Source organism: Tachyglossus aculeatus, chromosome 21, assembly GCF_015852505.1.
Source record: "Tachyglossus aculeatus isolate mTacAcu1 chromosome 21, mTacAcu1.pri, whole genome shotgun sequence".
NCBI classification, from domain to species: Eukaryota; Metazoa; Chordata; class Mammalia; order Monotremata; family Tachyglossidae; genus Tachyglossus; species Tachyglossus aculeatus.
This window is the reverse complement of record NC_052086.1, coordinates 41,657,072-41,670,491: the sequence shown is the minus strand read 5'-3', so window position 1 is coordinate 41,670,491 and position 13,420 is coordinate 41,657,072. Positions and strand designations below refer to the sequence as shown.

At 46.4% G+C, this 13,420-nt stretch overlaps 1 protein-coding gene across 1 annotated transcript in view; it reads right to left on the bottom strand.

Moving 5' to 3' along the window:
- The window catches only part of FBXO21 (F-box protein 21), a 74,408-nt gene that overhangs the window by 21,359 nt on the left and 39,629 nt on the right, over positions 1-13,420 (bottom strand). Inside the window, exons 8-9 of the mRNA XM_038762757.1 lie at positions 8,817-8,953; positions 2,406-2,582 (exon numbers count right to left, since the gene is read on the bottom strand). Coding sequence (XP_038618685.1) covers positions 2,406-2,582; positions 8,817-8,953 — 314 coding nt within the window. The remainder of the gene's footprint in view (positions 1-2,405; positions 2,583-8,816; positions 8,954-13,420) is intronic.

The window sequence follows — 13,420 nt, the reverse complement described above, 5'->3', positions numbered from 1 at the left end:
CTGGTGGAGATACAAGGTCATAATCATAATAATCATAATAATAATGATGGTATCTGTTCCCACTGTTTCTAGACTGTGAGCCCACTGTTGGGTAGGGACCGTCTCTAGATGTTGCCAACTTGGACTTCCCAAGTGCTTAGTACAGTGCTCTGCACACAGCAAGCGCTCAATAAATACGATTGAATGAATGAATGAACCAATGAATGAAAGCACTGGTGGAGATACAAGGTCATAATAATAATAATAATGATGGTATTTGTTAAGCACTAACTATGTGCCAAGCACTGTTCTAAGCGCTGGGGGAGATACATGGTAATCAGGTTGTCTCACATGGGGCTCACAGTCTTCATCCCCATTTGACAGATGAGGTCACTGAGGCCCAGAGAAGTTAAGCGACTTGCCCAAAGTCCCACAGCTGACAAGTGGTAGAGTCGGGATTAGAACCCGTGACCTCTGACTGCCAAGCCCTTGCTCTTTCCACTGAGCCACGCTGCTTCCCAGAGAAGTGAAAAATGATCATGATAAGACAAATAATAGCATTTGTTAAGTGCTTACTATGTGCCAAGCGCTGGGGGAGATACAAGGTGATCAGGTTGTCCCACGGGGGGCTCACAGTCTTCATCCCCATTTTCCAGATGAGGGAACTGAGGCCCAGAGAAGTGAAGGGACTTGCCCCAAGTCACACTGCTGATAAGAGGCGGGGGCGGGATTAGAACCCACGACCTCTGACTCCCTAAGCCCGGGCTCTTTCCACTGAGCCCCAGCTGCTTCCTCGGAGTCCACGGGGTCGCTATGGGTCGGAGACGACTGGAAGGCAAAAACCATGGCTTGTTAAGTGCTTACTGTGTGCTGAGCACTGTGCTAAGGGCTGGGCTACGTACAAGTTTATCAAGCTGGACATGGTCCCTGTCCCACACAGGGCTCACACCCTTAATAATAATAATGATGATGGCTTTTATTAAGCGCTTACTATGTGCAAAGCACTGTTCTAAGCGCTGGGGGGGATACAAGGTGATCAGGTTGTCCCACGGGGGGCTCACAGTCTTCATTCCCATTTTACAGACGAGGGAACTGAGGCTCAGAGAAGTGAAGTGACTTGCCCAAGGTCACACAGCAGACATGATGATGATGCTGGGATTTATTAAGCGCTTACTATGTGCAAAGCACTGTTCTAAGCGCTGGGGAGGTTACAAGGTAATCAGGTTGTCCCACAGGGGGCTCACAGTCTTAACCCCATTTTACAGATGAGGGAACTGAGGCTCAGAGAAGTTAAATGACTTGCCCAAGGTCACACAGCAGACATGTGGCGGAGCCAGGACTCGAACCCATGACCTCTGACTCCCAAGCCCGGGCTCTTTCCACTGAGCCACGCTGCTTCTCTTAAATCCCATTTTTGACAGGTGCGGTCACTGAGGCCCAGAGAAGTCAAGTGACTTGCCCAAGGTCACCTGGGAGACATGGGAAGCAGCGTGGCCCATTCATTCATTCGTATTTATTGAGCGCTAACTGTGTGCAGAGCGCTGTACTAAGCGCTTGGGAAGTCCAAGTTGGCAACATATAGAGACGGTCCCTACCCAACAGTGGGCTCACAGTCTAAGAAGGGGAGACAGAGAACAAAACCAAACATACTAACAAAATAAAATAAATAGAATAGATAGGTACAAGTAAAATAAATAAGTAAATAGAGTAACAAATATGTACGAACATATATACATATATACAGGTGCTGTGGGGAAGGGAAGGAGGTAAGATGGGGGGGACGGAGAGGGGGAACATATGTTAAAACATATTAACAAAATAAAATAAATAGAATTAATATGTACAAATAAAATAAACAGAGTAATAAATCCGCACAAACATATACATGTATATCCAGGTGCTGTGGGGAGGGGAAGGAGGTAAGACGGAGAGGGAGGAGAGGGCTCAGTCTGGGAAGGCCACATGGGGCTCACAGTTTCAATCCCCACTTTCCAGATGAGGGAACTGAGGCCCAGAGAAGTCAAGTGACTGGCCCAAAGTCACACAGCGGACCAGTGGTGGAGCCGGGATTCGAACCGACGTCCTCTGCCTCCCAAGCCCGGGCTCTTTCCACTGAGCCACGCTGCTTCTCTGTTCTCTTTTCCTTGCCCTGCTTAGGTCCCCCACTGCGGCTGCCCTGATTAGATCAATCAATCAATCGTATTTATTGAGCGCTTACTGTGTGCAGGGCACTGTACTAAGCGCTTGGGAAGTCCAAGCTGGCAACATATAGAGACGGTCCCTGCCCAACAGTGGGCTCACAGTCCAGAAGGGGGAATTAGGATGAGATTCTAATCCCGGGCCCGCCGGGCGTCTGCTGTGTGACCTTGGACAAGTCACTTCCCTTTTCGGGTCCTCAGTACACTCACCTCGATGCGGAGTCTTACCGTTTGCCCAGGCTTAAGAGGTTTCCCACCATCCTCTGGAGCACCTCCTTGGCGTTGACCACAGCGTAGAATTCCTCCGTCACGCGGTGACCGATCAAGTACTCGCACTCCTTCACCGTCAGCTGTTTCCCCTTCCCGAAGGCGTCTATGTAGGTGTAGTCGAAGATGTCCGGGCTTCTAGGGAGAGATCGCAAACCCAAGGCTCGGAGGGTGGCTCGAATAATAATAATAATAATAATAATAACAACAATAATAATGATGATGGCATTTGTTAAGCACTTACTATGTGCGAAGGAGGATGGTTCGAATAATAATGATAATGATGGCATTTGTTAAGCGCTTACTATGTGCCAAGGAGGATGGTTCGAATAATAATGATAATAACGATGGTATTTGTTAAGCGCTATGTGTGGAGGATGGTTCGAATAATAATAATAATGATGGCATTTGATAAACGCTTACTATGTGCGAAGGAGGATGGTTCGAATAATAATAATGATGATGATGGTATTTGTTAAATGCTTACTATGTGCGAAGGAGGATGGTTTGAATAATAATAATAATGATGATGGTATTTGTTAAGCGCTTACAATGTGCGAAGGAGGATGGTTTGAATAATAATAATGATAATAATGATGGCATTTGAAAAACGCTTACTATGTGCGAAGGAGGATGGTTCGAATAATAATAATGATGATGGCATTTGTTAAGCGCTTACTATGTGCGAAGCAGGATGGTTTGAATAATAATAATAATGATGATGGTATTTGTTAAGCACTTACTATGTGCGAAGGAGGATGGTTCGAATAATAATAATAATGATGATGGTATTTGTTAAGCGCTTACTATGTGCGAAGGAGGATGGTTCGAATAATAATAATGATGATGATGGTATTTGTTAAATGCTTACTATGTGCGAAGGAGGATGGCTCGAATAATAATAATAATAATGATGGCATTTGTTAAGCGCTTACTATGTGCGAAGGAGGATGGTTCGAATAATAATAATGATGATGGTATTTGTTAAGCGCTTACTATGTGCGAAGGAGGATGGTTCAAATAATAATAATGATGGCATTTGTTAAGCGCTTACTATGTGCGAAGGAGGATGGTTCAAATAATAATGATACTGATGGCATTTGTTAAGCGCTTACTATGTGTGAAGGAGGATGGTTCAAATAATATTAATAATGATGGCATTTGATCAGCGCTTACTATGTGCGAAGGAGGATGGTTCAAATAATAATGATACCGATGGCATTTGTTAAGCACTTACTATGTGCAAAGGAGGATGGTTTGAATAATACTAATAATAATGATGGCATTTGTTAAGCGCTTACTAGGTACAAAGCACTGTTCTAAGCGCTGGGGCGGGCACAAGGTGATCAGGTTGTCCCATGGGGGGCTCACAGTCTTCATCCCCATTTTCCAGATGAGGGAACTGAGGCCCAGAGAAGCGAAGTGACTTGCCCAAAGTCCCACAGCTGACAAGTGGCGGAGCCGGGATTAGAACCCATGACCTCCGACTCCCAAGCCCGGGCTCTTTCCACGGAGCCACGCTGTTTCTCTAATAATGATGGCATTTGTTGAGCGCTTACTCTGTACCAGGCACTGTACTAAGTGCCGGGGTGGATACAAGGAAATCGGGTTGGACATGGTCCCTGTCCCACGTGGGGCTCACTGTCTCCATCCCCATTCTACAGATGAAGGAACTGAGGTACAGAGAAGTGAATAATAATGATAATAATGGCATTTATTAAGCGCTTACTATGTGCAAGGCACTGTTCTAAGCACTGGGGAGGTTACAAGGTGACCAGGTTGTCCCACCGGGGGCTCACAGTTTTCATCCCCATTTTCCAGATGAGGTAACTGAGGCACAGAGAAGTGAAGTGACTTGCCCAAAGTCACCCAGCTGACAAGTGGCGGAGCCGGGATTTGAACCCATGACCTCTGACTCCAAAGCCCGGGCTCTTTCCACTGAGCCACGCTGCTTCTCTAAGTGAAGTGACTGGCCCAAGGCCACACAGCAGAAAAGTAAGAGAAGCAGCGTGGCTCAGTGGAAAGAGCCCGGGCTTTGGAGTCAGAGGTCATGGGTTCAAATCCCGGCTCCTCCAACTGTCAGCTGTGTGACTTTGGGCAAGTCACTTCACTTCTCTGGGCCTCAGTTCCCTCATCTGGAAAATGGGGATTAAAACTGTGAGCCCCCTGTGGGACAACCTGGTCACCTTGTAACTTCCCCAGCGCTTAGAAGAGTGCTTTGCACATAGTAAGCGCTTAACAAAAACCATCATTATTAAGTGGTAGAGCTGGGATTAGAACCCAGGACCTTCTGAGTCCCAGGCCTGGGAAATGTCCAGTACACTGTGCTGCTTCCAGCCAGAAGATGGCCTGGCATTGCTTTATTCATTCATTCATTCAGTCGTATTTATTGAGCGCTTACCGTGTGCAGAGCACTGTACTAAGCGCTTGGGAAGTCCAAGTTGGCAACATCTAGAGACGGTCCCTACCCAACAGTGGGCTCACGGTCTAGAAGACTTTAGAGCCCGAGCCTGGGAGTCGGAGGGCGTGGGTTCTAATCCCCGCCCTGCCACATGTCAGCTGCGTGACCTTGGGCAAGTCACTTCACTTCCCAGCGCTTAGAACGGTGCTTTGCACATAGTAAGCTCTTAACAAATGCCATCATTATTATTCTCTGGGCCTCAGTGGCCTCCTCTGGAAAAGGGGGATTACGAGTGGGAGCCCCAGGGGAGACCGGGACTGTGTCCAATCTGATTAAATTGTATCTACTCCCAATGCACAGAACAGTGCTTGGCACATAATAATAATAATAATGATGGCATTTGTTAAGCGCTTACTATGTGCAAAGCACTGTGCTAAGCGCTGGGGGGGAATACAAGGTGATCAGGTTGTCCCACGTGGGGCTCACAGTCTTCATCCCCAATTTCCAGATGAGGGAACTGAGGCCCAGAGAAGTGAAGTGACTTGCCCCAAGTCACCCAGCTGACAATTGGCGGAGGCAGGATTCAAACCCATGACCTCTGACTCCAAAGCCGGGGCCACGCTGCTTCATATAGTAAGCGCTTAAGAAATGCCACAGTTATTGTCTCCCCCTCCTAGACTGTGAGCCCGTTGTTGGGTAGGGACCGTCTCTATATGTCGCCAACTTGGACTTCCCAAGCGCTTAGTACAGTGCTCTGCACACAGTAAGCGCTCAATAAATACGATTGAATGAAGACTGTGAGCCCCCCATGGGACAACTTGATCACCTTGCAACCTCCCCAGCGCTTAGAACAGTGCTTTGCACATAGTAAGCGCTTACAAATGCCATTATTATTCATTCATTCATTCAATCACTTTTATTGAGCACTTACTGTGTGCAGAGCACTGGACTAAGTACACTGTGGAGGGTGGTTGCGTGTCAGAGAAATAATAAGGATAATCAATCTATCAATCAATCGTATTTATTGAGCACTTACGGTGTGCAGAGCACTGTACTAAGCACTTGGGAAGCACAAGTTGGCAACATATAGAGACGGTGCCTACCCGACAGTGGGCTCACAGTCTTGTACTTCCCAAGCGCTTAGTACAGTGCTTTGCACATAGTAAGCGCTTAACAAATGCCATTATTATTCATTCATTCATTCACTCGTTTTTATTGAGCGCTTACTGTGTGCAGAGCACTGTACTAAGTACACTGTGGAGGGTGGTTGCGTGTCAGAGAAATAATAAGAATAATCCAATTTGTACTTCCCAAGTGCTTAGTACAGTGCTCTGCACACAGTAAGTGCTCAATAAATCATGGCTCAGTGCAAAGAGCCCGGGCTTTGGAGTCAGAGGTCGTGGATTCAAATCCTGGCTCTGCCACTTGTCAGCTGGGTGACTTTGGGCAAGTCACTTCACTTCTCTGGGCCTCAGTGACCTCACCTGCAAAAATGGGGATTAAAAGTGTGAGCCCCCCGTGGGACAACCTGATCACCTTGTAACCTCCCCAGCGCTTAGAACAGTGCTTTGCACATAGTAAGCGCTTAACAAATACCATCTTCATCATTATTATTATAAATATGACTGAATGAATGAACACGACTGAATGAATGAATGAACTTAACGAGTACTGTAATTATTACAGTATTCACTCATTCGATCGTATTTATTGAGCGCTTACTGTGTGCAGAGCACTGTACTAAGCGTTTGGGAAGTACAAGTTGGCAACATCTAGAGACGGTCCCGACCCAACAGCGGGCTCACAGTCTAGGTGGGTATGGGCTCTAATCCCGGCTCTGCCACTTGTCAGCTGTGTGACTCTGAGCAAGTCACTTAACTTCTCTGGGCCTCAGTTCCCTCATCTGTAAAATGGGGATTAAAACTGTGAGCCCCCAGTGGGACAACCTGATCACCTTGTAACCTCCCCAGTGCTTACAACAGTGCTTCGCACATAGTAAGCGCTTAACAAATACCGTCATTATTATTATTATCAATCAATCAATCAATTGTATTTATTGAGCACTTACTGTGTGCAGAGCACTGTACTAAGCGCTTGGGAAGTACAAACTGGCAACATATAGAGACAGTCCCTACCCAACAGTGGGCTCACTGAATGCATGAATAAACACGACAATGAATGAATGAACTTAACGAGTAATCAATCAATCAATCAATCAATCGTATTTATTGAGCACTTACTGTGTGCAGAGCACTGTGCTAAGCGATTGGGAAGTACAAGTTGGCAACATAGAGAGACAGTCCCTACCCAACAGTGGGCTCACTGAATGAATGAATAAACACGACTGAATGAATGAACTAAACGAGTAATCAATCAATCAATCAATCAATCAATCAATCGTATTCATTGAGCGCTTACTGTGTGCAGAGCACTGTACTAAGCGCTTGGGTAGTCCACGTTGGCAACATATAGAGACGGTCCCTACCCGACAGTGGGCTCACAGTCTAAAAGGGGGAGACAGAGAACAAAACCATACTAACAAAATAAAATAAACAGAACAGCTATGTACAAGTACTGTAATTATTACAGTAATTATTACAGTATTCATTCATTCGATCATATTGACTGAGCGCTGACTGTGGGCAGAGCACTGTACTGAGCGCTTGGGAAGTCCAAGTTGGCAACATAGAGAGACAGTCCCAACCAACAGTGGGCTCGCAGTCTAAAAGGGGGAGACAGAGAACAAAACAAAACATACTAACAAAATAAAATAAATAGAATAGCTATGTACAAGTACTGTAATTATTACAGTAATTATTACAGTATTCATTCATTCGGTCGTACTTATTGAGCGCTGACTGTGTGCAGAGCACTGTACTAAGCGCTTGGGAAGTACAAGTTGGCAACATCTAGAGACCCAACAGTGGGCTCGCAGTCTAAAAGGGGGGGAGACAGAGAACAAAACCAAACATACTAACAAAATAAAATAGAATAGACATGTACAAGTACTGTAATCATTACAGTATTCATTCATTCGGTCGTATTGATTGAGCGCTGACTGTGGGCAGAGCACTGTACTTGGGAAGTACAAGTTGGCAAGTGACTTGCCCAAGGTCACACAGCTGACAACTGGCAGAGCCGGGATTTGAACCCATGACCTCTGATTCCCAGACTGAGCCCCCTCCTTCCTCTCCCCCTCGTCCCCCTCCCCATCCCCCCCGCCTTACCTCCTTCCCTTCCCCACAGCACCTGTATATATGTATATATGATTGTACATATTTATTACTCTATTTATTTTACTTGTACATATTTATTCTGTTTATTTTATTTTGTTAATCTGTTTTGTTTTGTTTTCTGTCTCCCCCTTCTAGACTGTGAACCCGCTGTTGGGTAGGGACCGTCTCTACATATTGCTAGCTTGTACTTCCCAAGCGCTTAGTACAGTGCTCTGCACACAGTAAGTGCTCAATAAATACGCTTGATGATGATGTTGCTAACTTGTACTTCCCAAGCGCTTACTACAGTGCTCTGCACACAGTAAGCGCTCAATAAATACAATTGAATGAATGAATCAATGACTCCAAAGCCCGTGCTCTTCCAACTGAGCCACGCTGCTTGTACTTCCCAAGCGCTTAGTCCAGTGCTCTGCACACAGTAAGCACTCAATAAATACAATTGAATGAATGAATGACTCCAAAGCCCGTGCTCTTTCAACTCAGCCACACTGCTTGTACTTCCCAAGCGCTTAGTACAGTGCTCTGCACACAGTAAGCGCTCAATAAATACAATTGAATGAATCTAGAGACCCAACAGCGGGCTCGCAGTCTAGAAGCGCTGTACTAAGCGCCGGGCACTGTTGTGGACTTACCCTAAGCGTTTGGGAAGTACAAGTTGGCAACATCCAGAGTCCCAACGGCGGGCTCGCAGTCTAGAAGCGCTGTACTAAGCGCCGGGCACTGTTGTGAACTTACCCTTTGGCCCCCCGGCCCCAGCGCAGCAGGAAGTGGCCGGGGAAGTTGACGGGCTCCAGGGGGACGCCCAGATCCCGGGCGATGGTGAGGTAAAGCACGGACAGGCTGATCGGCATTCCCGTTCGGCGGATCAGAACCTGGACGGAGGAAGAAAGATTCGGAGGAAGAAAGATTCCCGGGACGGAGCTCTCGCCCACCTCCCCACAGACCCCTGACCTCTCTCTCTCTCTCTATCCATAATAATAATAATAATAATAATAATAATCTCTCTCTCTCTAGCCCTTTCTAATAATAATAATAATAATCATGATGATGGCATTTATTAAGCGCTTACTATGTGCCAAGCACTGTTCTAAGCGCTGGGGAATTTACCAGGTGATCAGGTTGTTCCACGGGGGGGCTCATGGTCTTCATCCCCACTTTAGAGATGAGGGAACTGAGGCCCAGAGAAGTGAAGACTTGCCCACAGCTGACAAGTTGGCGGAGCCGGGATTTGAACCAATAATAATGATGGCATTTATGAAGCGCTTACTATGTGCCAAGCACTGTTCTAAGCGCTGGGGGATTTACCAGGTGATCAGGCTGTCCCACGGGGGGGCTCACAGTCTTCATCCCCATTTGACAGATGAGGGAACTGAGGCCCAGAGAAGTGAAGACTTGCCCAAAGTCCCACAGCTGACAAGTTGGCAGAGCCAGGATTTGAACCAATAGTAATAATAATAACGATGGCATTTATTAAGCGCTTACTATGTGCCAAGCACTGTTCTAAGCGCTGGGGAATTTACCAGGTGATCAGGCTGTCCCACGGGGGGCTCACGGCCTTCATCCCCATTTGACAGATGAGGTCACTGAAGCCCAGAGAAGTGAAGACTTGCCCAAAGTCCCACAGCTGACAAGTTGGCAGAGCCGGGATTTGAACCAATGATAATAATAATGATGGCATTTATGAAGCGCTTACTATGTGCTAAGCACTGTTCTAAGTGCTGGGGAATTTACCAGGTGACCAGGTTGTCCCACGGGGGGCTCACGGCCTTCATCCCCATTTTACAGGGAAGGTAACCGAGGCCCAGAGAAGTGAAGTGACTTGCCCAAAGTCACACAGCTGACAAGTGGCAGAGCCTGGATTTGAACCCATGACCCCTGACTTCAAAGCCCGGGCTCTTTCCGCTGAGCCATGCTCCTTCCCTAATACTACTACTACTACTAATAATAATAATATTAATAATAATTACTAATACTAATACTTAGAAGTCTAATATCCTCCCTCTCCCCCATCCCCCTCTCCATCCCCCGCCTTACATCCTTCCCCTCCCCACAGCACCTGTTTATATGTACAGATGTTTGTACTTTATTATTGTATTGTTATTTATTATTATTGTAATAATAATGATGGTATTTGTTAAGCGTTTACTATGTGCAAAGCACTGTTCTAAGCGCTGGGTTGATGATGGCATTTGCTAAGCGATTACTATGTGCTAAGCAAAGTTCTGAGCACTGGAAGTGCTCCGTTATTGTTGTATTGTCCCCTCCCAAGCGCTTAGTACAGTGCTCGGCACACGGTAAGCGCTCAATAAATACGAATGAATGAATGAATGATGACAATAATAATGATGGTATTTGTTAAGCGTTTACAATGTGCAAAGCACTGTTCTAAGCACTGGGTTGATGATGGCATTTGCTAAGCGATTACTATATGCTAAGCAAAGTTCTGAGCGCTGGAAGTTCTACATTATTGTTGTATTGTCCCCTCCCAAGCGCTTAGTACAGTGCTCGGCACGCGGTAAGCGCTCAATAAGTACAATTGAATGAATGAATGAATGATGATAATAACAATGATGGTATTTGTTAAGCGTTTACTATGTGCAAAGCACTGTTCTAAGCGCTGGGTTGATGATGGTATTTGCTAAGAGATTACTATGTGCTAAGCAAAGTTCTAAGCACTGGAAGTATGTATTTATTACTCTATTTCTTTATTTTATTTGTCCATATTTATTCTATTTATTTTATTTTGTTAATATGTTTTGTTTTGTTGTCTGTCTCCCCCTTCTATACTGTGAGCCCACCGTTGGGTAGGGACCGTCTCTATATGTTGCCAGCTTGGACTTCCCAAGCGCTTAGTACAGTGCTCTGCACACAGTACGCGCTCAATAAATACGATTGATTGAATGAATGAATGAATAATAGCATTTGTTAAGCGCTTAGACTTGTGAGCCCGTTGTTGGGTAGGGGTCGTCTCTCTATGTTGCCGACTTGTACTTCCCAAGCGCTTAGTACAGTGCTCTGCACACAGAAAGTGCTCAATAAATACGATTGAACCAAGGGGGATTGAATGAATAAAAACCAGAAAAAGACGTGCTTCTGACCAAAAACAAACAAAACCCCCACGAGTTTCTAAATAATGATAACAACAATAATAATCAATCGTATTTATTGAGCGCTTACTACGTGCAGAGCACTGTACTAATGCTAATAATTCACTAATAATAATGAAGACATTAAGCGCTTATTATGGGTAAAGCACTATTTTAAGCGCTAGGGTGGTTACAAGGTGATCAGGCTGTCCCACGGGGGGCTCACAGTCTTCATCCCCATTTTCCAGATGAGGTCACTAAGGCCCAGAGAATAATAATAATAATAATGACGGCACTTGTTAAGCGCTTACTATGTGCCAAGCGCTGTACTAAGCGCCGGGGGGATACAAGGTAATGAGGTTGTCCCATGTGGGGCTTCCAGTCTTAATCCCCATTTTACAGCTGAGGTAACTGAGGCCCGGAGAATATAATAATAATAATAATAATGGCATTTGTTAAGCGCTTACTATGTGCAGAGCACTGTTCTAAGCGCTGGGGGGGATACAAGGTGATCAAGTTGTCCCATGTGGGGCTCACAGTCTTAATCCCCATTTTACAGATGAGGGAACGGTGAAGCGACTCGCCCAAAGTCACACAGCGGACAAGTGGCAGAGGCGGGATTAGAACCCACAACCTCAGACTCCCAAGCCCGGGTGCTTTCCACTGAGCCACGCTGCTTCTCGAGAAGTGAAGTGACTTGCCCAGAGTCACCCAGCTGACAGGTGGCGGAGCCGGGATTTGAACCCATGACCTCTGACTCCAAAGCCCGGGCTCTTTTCCACTGAGCCACGCTGCTTCTCTATGATGTATGAGGCATTTGTTAAGCGCTTACTATGTGCCAAGCACTGTTCTAAGCGCTGGTGTGGATATAAGCTATTCGGGTTGGATGCAGTCCCTGTCCCCTGTGGGGCTCACAGTTTCCACCCCCGTTTTCCAGATGAGGTCACTGAGGCCCGGAGAAGTGAGATGACTTGCCCAAGGTCACACAGCAGACAAGGGGCGGAGTCGGGACTAGAACCCAGGGCCTTCTGACTTCTGGGCCGTGGCCACCAAGCCACACTGAGCCTGCTTAGCCCCAGAGAAACTGTAATTTATTTATTTCTATTAATAATAATAATGACGGCATTTGTTAAGCGCTTACTACGTGCAAAGCACTGTTCTAAGTGCTGGGGAGGATATAAAGTGATCAGGTTGTCCCACGGGGGCTCACAGTCTTCACCCCCCTTTTACAGATGAAGTAACTGAGGAACAGAGAAGTTAAGTGACTCGCCCAAAGTCACACAGCCGACAACTGGCGGAGCCAGGATTTGAACCCATGACCTCTGACTCCCAAGCCCGGGCTCTTTCCACTGGGCCACGCTGCTTCTCTGTCTGTCTCCCACTCTGGACTATAAATTCATTGTAGGGAGGGAATGGGTTGGTTTATTATTATATTGCACTTTACAACTGTCACAATTATTATTACTACAATTACTGTTACAGAGTCTGGCACAAAGTAAGCACTTAAATACCATAATTATTATCATTATCATCATTATTACAGTGCCTGCCACAAAGTAGGTACTTAACAAATACTGTTATTATTATTATTATCATTATTTTTATTGTGCCTGACACAGTAAGTGCTTAACAAATACCATTATGATTATTATTATTGTTGTGCCTGACATAGTAAGTGCTCTACAAATACCACTATTATTATTATAATTATTATTGATCATTATTCACACAGTGCCCAGCACCTAGTAAGCGCTTAACAAATCCCATAAGTCAAGGGGAAGGAAAGTATTCCGACCTCGGATTCTGTCTCCGCGGGCTGGGAGCCTCACCTCGGACTGGAGGGTCAAACTTACTCGGGTCGGGATTGTTCCGGACAGGGAATGTGCCTGCACATTCGGCGGTTCTGGACTCTCCCAAGGGCTCAGTCCAGCGCTCTGCGCACAGTGAGCGCCCAGTCGATTCCAGCGATGGACGGATGGATGGATGGAGGGTGGGAGGGAAGGAGATGGGTGGATGGAGGGAGGGATGGATGGAGGGAGGGACAGAGGGAGGGATGGAGGGATGGATGGAGGGAGGGAGGGAGGGAAGGAGATGGGTGGATGGAGGGAGGGATGGAGGGAGGGATGGACAGATGGATGGAGGGAGGGAGGGAGGGATGGACAGATGGGTGGATGGAGGGAGGGAGGGAGGGATGGAGAAAGGGAGGGATGGAGGGAGGGAGGGATGGAGGGATGGAGGGAGGGAGGGATGGAG